Here is an 8,980-nt window from a genome sequence, read left to right as displayed (position 1 = left end):
AATCAATTATTCTGAATGGTTGCAATTAACTTTCCATGATTCGGAACGCCAACCTTTACATTGAGAACGCATCTCGTGAATAAATTGCTAACACCCCGCAAATTAAACTTCGGGTTTTGAGCATCCTTCAAAGACTTTTTATTTTCAAACTTGTTTGTACAAGTAATTTAGATGCAAAATTTCAGAACTTTCACTGACCTGAAAGAAAAATTTCTTCAAATTTCATCAAATTTTTAAAGCTACCTTGCTGGCTATTACAATTTCACAGAATCTATGGTCAAACAATCACTAAAACAGCGGCTGTCTAAATTCAAAAAAAGATATTAGATTTCTGCACACGTTTTAGCAATAAACTATCATTATCATTGATTCATCATTATCCACAAATTCATTCAAACAATTGAAAAATCTGATAGTTTATTCGCCAGTTTAACAGTTTGTTTGAACGTCACTTCTTTTAACTTCAGTACTTGGGGCTCACATCGGGCTTCAAATAGCAGACAAACTAAAGGAGACAGATAATGTAACATCAGAGTTCCATCATCTCACACCCTGCGTCTCTTGCGGGGTCTTCGCATGGTGTAGTAGTTGCCAATATAGGTGGAGTCAGTGAGCGAGGCGATGTTGAGTCCCCCCAGAAACAGACCCCTCACAACTGACTCACGTCCAGGGCCCACCTAAGGAAAAATTATTGGGTCTTGTTTACTTTTGCCTTCAGTTTAACAAAAAGCAAATAATGAACTCAAAAAAGATATTGCTCGAGCCTGATATCCATTTGGAACTATAAGGGTTCGTATGATTTCTGGTCACAGCCCCTTTCCTCAGCCTATTAACAGAATTAAGGGAACTCAATATAACCGAAGCTTTTTAAAATTGGGACGGCATTTTTATCGTTTCCTCTTAAGTAAAGGAAACCACATCCATTAACACCCCTTTCGATTAGCTTCTTCCTTTTTTATATATGACCAATGATCAAGTATCAGTGAACGAAAAAGGTCATGATAATTGTTCACTCTCCAGTTTGATTTTTGCGGTTTGACTTTTGATTTCTTTCCTTTCAAAGTTGAATTCAAATGCATTTGCTAAAAGAAATAATCAAATTGCGCACTCCAATATTTGCGTGAAAAATGTAAACGATGCTTTTGAATGATTTCTTCATAAATTTAAAGGCATCTTTATTTTTGAGGACTAACACTTTTTAAGTGTATTATGGTATTTTTCCCTGACTTTCCTTTCTTCCTTTTTTTCATCCAGTTTCAGTGTCGTAACTTGATCAAATTGATCACTCTGTGAACCAAGTTGTTTACGGCGAAAAGTCTAACACCTGATTGCAACACCCTTAACTATCGCCAGGGATCTCTCAACTATTTCTCCTCTTTTGCAAAGAGATTCGTTCCTATGTATAAAATTCTCATATGCTGAACCATTGATTTGTTTTTTTTATGGGGGGTGGATAATTTTTACTAGGTACCCGAGAGGAGGGATATAGCTAAAGAGATCCTCGCTTTAAGGTTAATAAAGAGCTAAAGGTTAATAAAGTGTCAAAAAACTGAATATAGCGCACCCCATTTAACACAACTCTAGCGCATTTCACTCCCATCTTGAGTAGTCTCCTTGCAACTACAGTTCCGATCTGCTGGTTGACAACAGGCGACTTCTTCTTCGCATTCTTGTAGCCCTCTAGTCGCGCTGAAGTGTAGTACAGCATCTAGAACAATCACACGTCAAATGAAACAGCGTGAAGGTTGATGAATGTCGGAAAAAATGTTCAACTGACAACTGATTTCAGAATTTATAGGCGAAACATTAACATAAAACTACAAAAAGCTTAGTCAACAGCTAGTTTGGAAAAAAATCAATAAGCCAGACTTCAATCAGAAAGAAAATCAGATTATTTCCAGAAAATCTGAGAGGTTATGTCAAAACTGATTATCTCTTAGGCTCTTTATGAGACGGGATAAACCAATGAGATAAAAAAACATTCGGCATTCAGGATAATTTTGATTGGATAAATTTTAGACAAAGCGACATTCAGGCCAAAACGCTCCAAAGTGTACCCAAAATAGATTAGCAAAACCTCGGCCACTGTACTTTAAAAACTCATAAATGCGGGAAATATTACAGACTAAGGCGAAGTGGAGCTTCATAACACCCGCGATACAAAACGTAAATATACCATTACCAGCTAGCGAATAAACAAATCAGACGGAAGCCACTCAGCAAATGAGGATCGGAAGTTACGTGAAAAGAGCTCGAGTAAAAAAATTTCGAGTAAAGTACTTAAAGACGGCAATTTAAATCAAGGATGATGAGAATTTTCATTTGGACCAACTGACTTTAATTTAATTTCAATGATATAATTTTTAAACTTAAAAATGTTAAAGTAAATAACACGAAACATAATAAGATTCAACTGAATAACAAAACTGAGAAAACTCAGAAGAGAGCGCTTTACGAAAAAAAAAACGCTGAAATGCTGAAAAATTCACACACAAAGGCAAAATAGAGCTTTGCAACATTTCGATACAACATAAGTATAGCACTGCAAGCAAACAGATTAGAAATCAGACGGAAACCACGAATGATGAAAAAAATGTCGAAAATAACGGAAAAAATGTCGAAACACTACATCTCGTCTACAAAAATTTCACGTTTTTTATTCATATTATGTACAATATGAGGAAAACATGTCGAGAAACACAACCAACTTTGATTAAGAATTCAAAAACATTACTGAGCTGCAATTAAGCCAGAAAAACTTGGGTAGACGCCCGTTGAGCCAAAAACAAAACTTATGTCAAAAAAATTGATTCAATTTTCGAAACTAGGTGAAACTCCTCCTGAAACACAGAAAATAAACTCTATTCTCGCCCCTTTACAAACGCAACATAATGAGACTACGCCAATATAAAATACGCTGAAACAATTTAAGCTAAAAACATGGCCAATTAAAGATTGAAAAAGAGTAATGAACGCAAGTAAACCTAAAAAACACTGACTTTCTTGAAAAAATCTCATTTTTCGAATTTCAAAGAGAAAAATAGAAGCCATTTAAGCTCATTGAATTTTTAGAACGATTTAGACTGGATCAACAGGTAAAATTTTTATTCCACTGGAAATCTAAAAATTAAATTCCACTTTCGAAACTAGATCGTGCACGTTTTTTCGCACCATTTACCTGTTCGTATTTGGAGAGTGCTATTTTTGTCACTTTCAGCAGATGAATTTCAATTGAACTCAAAAAGTGCATACATACCTAGGTGCATTCATAAATGCATCAATATATATGAATGCATATTTGTAGTCATTGGAGACTTTTCCTGAAAAAAAAAATCAGCAAGCCTATATGAGTCTTCACTACATTCATTACTCTTAATTATACTATATCAGATTTGCCAAATTTTCAAATCACAAAACGACAAGCGATTACAGAAAAATCCATGCTTTGAAGAGTAAGCCGAGAAAAAATTTCCAATCAAATTTTAAAAAACAAGTCCGGTGAGACTCAAACCCCGGACCTCAGGATCCCATGCACGCGTTTTTCCACTAGACTAAGTGGGAACGGGTCTGGCAGTTATTGAATTTCAATTATAATGGTAAATTTCTAAAATATTTGGAAAATTGTTTTGAATGGAAAAAAGAGTCGAGAGCCTGGGTACAAGAAAAAAAAATCGCGCTAGGAATAAAACCGAAAGAAAAATCAAATTATAATTGTTTTTTTTTTAATTTTCTTCTTTAACTTCGGAGTAAAGGGCGGTCAAAGAAGGTAATAACTGCAAGAATGAGAAATAATTATGGTATAAAATAGCAATATTGCCGTGCAATTAAACAGAGCTTTATCAAATTTAAGCAGTGTCATCAAATTGTCAAAAATAAAAAAAAAATGGTCTGGAAATCGGAAAAAATTCAGGCCAATTTTAATTTTTCTTGACACCGAGACATCTTTTCAAACTTCAAACAAGAGCAATTGGGCTTTAACATGATTCCAAAGTTGACCTTTCTTTGAGATAGTCAAAAGCGGTCTGAACACTAGCGGATCCATAAATGCTTCAAGGGCGTGGCTGGAACAATAAGATTGCTCGCTGCGATTGCTCAAAAATCTCAATGCTCGCTGCTGTGAACAGATCTAAGCGTTTTAACTTGAAAAACATCAAGAACACTGAGAAAAATTTTTCAAAGAAAGAAACCGATTGTATTAAGACCTAATTCTTAAAAAAAACATTGCCATTTCCAAAGACGCTACCGATTATATTTATTACATTATCCTACATCACCTTGTAATCTTTATCCTGTGTGGCGCAAATAAGGTTATTCCACTGTGCTCTGCAAATTAGGATCGGAAGTTCCGAGTAGTGGATTCCGTCATAGTAGAGTCTGTCGTAGTTGTTCTCGTACGGCGAGTCAGCAACTAAGTACAAGGGTGATGAGAATGAAGGGTGATGCATCAACCGATTTCAACTTGTACTTAAATTTTTAAAAATTAAGTTTTAATTCAAATTTCGATGAAAATGCAACAAGTAGACAACAATAACTTAATAACAAAATTTGAAACCATCAAAAACATCATCTACAAACTGTATTGAATGTAGACACTCGCGCCAAAATAACTTGATACTTCTCTTGAAATATTTTCCACGGCAAAAATCAAATCTTATTTGTTATATTTTGAATTTTTTTCCTACGAAGAACTCTCATCACCAATATCAGGATAGGATATGTCAGTCTTGTTTGATTTCCTGGTCAAGGTATGACTGTCAGTATCCTCGTCTGCCACATCTGATGAAATCAAAGTACCCGCAGCCGGAGCTCTCTTTATTTTGAGAAACTTGTTCGGCCCCACCTGAATAAAGTTGACATTTCTTCTTGATTCTTCTAGAATCTTCCAAGGCGTCAGAAGATTCTTATTTGGCTGCTGTTTTGACAAATTATCCCTTTGAGAGTGGAATTTGCACGAGAGGGGTGTTTGCATGGCTCTACATGAATTACTGACTGTATTAGCAGCAGTTCCCTCTCGTATCACAAATCCAGTCAATTTTTTCAGCATTTTCAGTACTTCCGAATTTTCATTTAACACCTGAATCATTCAATTGATTATTCAAATCATCCAGTTGATTTGATTTCTAAAATAAGATTATTCAATCGTACAAAGGATACATTACTCAGGGGCAGAGGAACACTTGGCATGCATTTACATTTCGGCGTATCTGCGCTGTCACAGGTAACAAAAACGGCAAAAAACAGCTTCAAGAATGAAAATGAACGCAGACCAAGCTGAGCTTTGCACTACCTGCGACACAACGCAAGCATACCATTCCAAGTTAATGAATAATAATTGAAACAAAAAACACTACATTGAAAAAGAAAAACGAGTTTCAGAAAAACAGTAGAGAAAAATAACCTCCAAGTATTAAATAATCTTTCATTTATTGAGCGGCTACGAAGCTTAACATACTTGGGTAGAAGCCTGTTGAGCCATAAACAAAACAAATGCCATCAGAAATTGCTCCCATATTTCCCTGGAGTTACTCAAAAAACGAAATACCAATTTTTGCCTTTCTAACAAAGCAACATAGAGTGACTAAGCCGTTGAAACATAACCCGAAAATATTTGATTAGAAAAAACATCAAAACCCAATGTGATAACTTTACAAATAACAAAATTGACTGTCAATTAAAGCACAATTTAGTTAAATCAAAGAAAATTCAATTCGATACATATCCGACAACTCAATTTTTCCCAGAAAAAAAAACTCAATTTCATACATACTGAATACAAAGAAATCCGACCGGATTTTCGAAGCCCTGGTCATAGGGCGCAATGTTTTTTAAGGTCAAATAATAAAGCAGGTTCAGTTTCTAAAAGTTGTATAAGAGAAATTGATAACGGGAAAAAATTCAAGTTCACGATTACAAGTCACTTGAACTTGAAATTATTCTAAGATCAGCGCGTAAAAAAGGCCTAGACTTTTCCCACCCGATCACTAAAAACTCGTAACCAGGAGTTTCATACATACTTGGATAGTAATCATCCGCCAGCAATGAAATCAGTTAATAATAACGATTAAACACCTGCTATTAACTTTTGTTCTGCTTGTTAGAAAAGTTTTTTTTTCTGCAAAATTAGGTGCCCCAAATAATCATGGGTCGAGGGGATGCACCATATTACAGCACATTCATACCTAATTCGAACGACCTTATAAAATTTGAAAATTTTCAGTGTTGAGAAAAATCGGCTTGAAATTATTGAATTTCAGTTACATTTTGAGCGAACACAAGGGAGCAGGCTTATAATGAGCGTAAAAGCATTGATCTTTTATGTGAGCTGTGAAAACTAAGTTGTACTTAAGTAAAAATACCTTTTAAAGTTAAGTTCAATTCGTTCTTCGAACAAAGATTTCAAAACATAACCAAGAGACAGTTGGAAAAGAGTCAATAAACTCAAGGAAACAACAAGAAACTGACTTGTTTTTTGAAAAAATCTTCGAATTACAAATAAAAAATCAAAAACTTTACCGCCTTAGTAGAGCTCTTTCAATTTCAAGAACAGTTTTAGATCAGTAAATTTTTATTCCGCCAACAAATCTGAAAATTAAAATCCACTTTCGAAATCAGAAATCGATCGCGTTCTTCGTGATCTTCATAGTGTTGCTGCTCGATAGTTAATCTCTGCCTTTAACAAAAGAAATGAAGTGAAATTAAAAAATTCAAACCAGGAAAAATCATTTTTAAGCGTGGACAAATTTTTTGACGTTTTACTATCGTATGTTCCTACGTCCTAGGTTTTCATTTCGATACTTTTATCACACTACGAACAAAAACCTTCTCAAATGGTTTTTCTATTCTTGTAGTCGGAACTTTTTTCACTAGTAAAAACTGTATTCAGTTGATACCAATCTATAACAAGAAAAGCCGGTTGATAGGCAAGTAGCACAGAATGTTCCGACCATATTCTTAAAAAAACTACCTAAAAACTTTTTTTAGGTTTTTTTTCTGTAAATTAGTGTTATTTTTGCGTGCTTATTTTTGCCACAGTAACAGTTAAGTAGGCAAATCATGCAACGCTTTTTGTCGAAAAATGACTTGAAACAAAACTAAAAAAAAAAACAATAATTTGGTTTTTAAATTTTTTTGCAGAAATTGTTTTGAATTTTTTTATTCCAAAAATTGCGCTCAAAATATCAAAAACATTTTTACTTAAGTTTCAAGGCTTATTTTTTTGTAACTAGCCTGCTTGTTTGTTTTAATCGCTAGAAAATAGATAAAAACTCGAAAACTTCAAACCGCTTTTTCTCGACACTGGTACAACTTTTCAGAAATGAAAGAGGTTTAATATAAAATATCACTCAGCTACTACTGCATATCTTTAACACCTTTTCATCTCCCAGATAGAACTCTTCTTGACTAGAGCCATGAACCAATTATAATACAATCAAGGCGACACTAGATTCTCGCAGAAACAACGAAAACCTGATAAAAAATAGCCAACAGAAAAAAAATTAATGAACGCAAGGAAACAAAAAACCGATTTTTTTTTCTACGAAACTTCAATTTTAGAATTTCAATTGAAAAAAAAAACCAATTGCCTTAAAAATTCTTAAACCGCTGAATCAAAACTGAACGTGACTAAATTTTAAATCTTGTTCCTGAAACATAAACAACTAAAAAAATCAGCAAAACCTATATAAAATCTTCACGACGTTCAACGACTTCGTGAATATTTCTCAATTAACATCTTAATTTTCGTTGATTTTTTTCTGACATGCACACAACGTGTTAATATCAGGAAATAACAGGAACTAAACAGAAGGGCTCAAATAACTTAAGAGTTTTGATGCCAGATTTTGATAGATACAAGATATTTGATAGATACCAGAATATTGGTATAGCAGATTTTGATAGAGCTTTCATGCCAGAATTTGATAGATACAAGAGATTTGATAGATACCAGAATATTGGTATAGCAGTAAAGCGCAATAGCCAAAATAAATGACTTTGCAAAGTTTTTGCAGTAAAAACATAATAATGTCAAGTTAGGGGATCCAACAAGTTTATATTTCGGTAACAATTTCGTATCGTCTTCCCAAAATTATCCAGATTCAAATTGAATGTGCATTATTATAAATGTAAAACAACTCAGCCGAAATTTTCTTTCCAAAAAAAAACAAAGGACCAGAAATATCACATTTTTTTGGCCATTTCAACTTTTGAATGTGGTTTTTTCAGAGTAGTAGTTTCAATAAGCAGCCCTGATTTGGAAACAGACAGTTGGAAAAGAGTTATGAACGCAAGAAAGCAAAAAAAAATCTGACCTGTTTTTTTTTAAAAACAGCCACTCGAAGATGGGAAAAGAGTAATGAACACAAGAAAACAAAAAAAACATTGACTTTGTTGAAAAAATCTCAACTTTCGAATTCCAAAGAAAAAAATAGATGCCCTTTCCGCTCTTTGAACTTCTAGAACGATTTATGATTGCCTTTTTTGATAACATTAACACAACTTGAGAAAACTGGATCAACAGGTAAAGTTTTTATTCCGCTGGAAATCGAAAAATTAAATTCCACTTTCGAAACTGGAAGCCGTTTTTTTGCGCCATTTCCACATTCGTATTTGGAGAGTGTTATTTACGTCATATTCAGCAGATGAATTTGAATTGAACTCAAAAGGTGCATAAAAACCTAAGTGCATTCATAAATGCATCAATATGTATGAATGCACATCTGTAGTTATTAGAGATTTTTATGCCCATTTTAAGACTTTTTCCTGAAAAAGAAAACCAAAAATCAGCAAGGCCTAGATAAGAGTCTTCACTACGTCCATTACTCTTAAAAATCTTAACTTTCGAAATTACAAGAAAAAAATAGATGCCCTAAAAGCTCTTTGCATTTCTAGAATAATTTATCATGGGCTATTTTTAAATAAACTTTGAAAAAAACTGGATAAGTAACTTTTTTTTCGCTGGGAAAACTGAAACTCCTTACTG

The 8,980-nt window shown here is 33.8% G+C and overlaps 1 protein-coding gene across 1 annotated transcript in view; it reads right to left on the bottom strand.

The window, feature by feature from the left end:
* Positions 1-210: 210 nt before the first annotated feature.
* Positions 211-8,980, bottom strand: part of LOC134853897 (small ribosomal subunit protein uS11m-like) — a 227,657-nt gene continuing 218,887 nt past the window's right edge. The window contains exons 2-5 of the mRNA XM_063869859.1: positions 4,699-5,076; positions 4,275-4,408; positions 1,565-1,708; positions 211-677 (exon numbers count right to left, since the gene is read on the bottom strand). Of these exons, the coding sequence (XP_063725929.1) occupies positions 546-677; positions 1,565-1,708; positions 4,275-4,408; positions 4,699-5,044 (756 nt within the window). The 5' untranslated portion in view covers positions 5,045-5,076 and the 3' untranslated portion in view covers positions 211-545. The remainder of the gene's footprint in view (positions 678-1,564; positions 1,709-4,274; positions 4,409-4,698; positions 5,077-8,980) is intronic.

This window comes from Symsagittifera roscoffensis, chromosome 9, assembly GCF_963678635.1.
Source record: "Symsagittifera roscoffensis chromosome 9, txSymRosc1.1, whole genome shotgun sequence".
NCBI lineage: Eukaryota > Metazoa > Xenacoelomorpha > Acoela > Convolutidae > Symsagittifera > Symsagittifera roscoffensis.
Note: the sequence above shows the minus strand (reverse complement) of the source record. Positions and strands in the feature narration are given on the sequence as shown.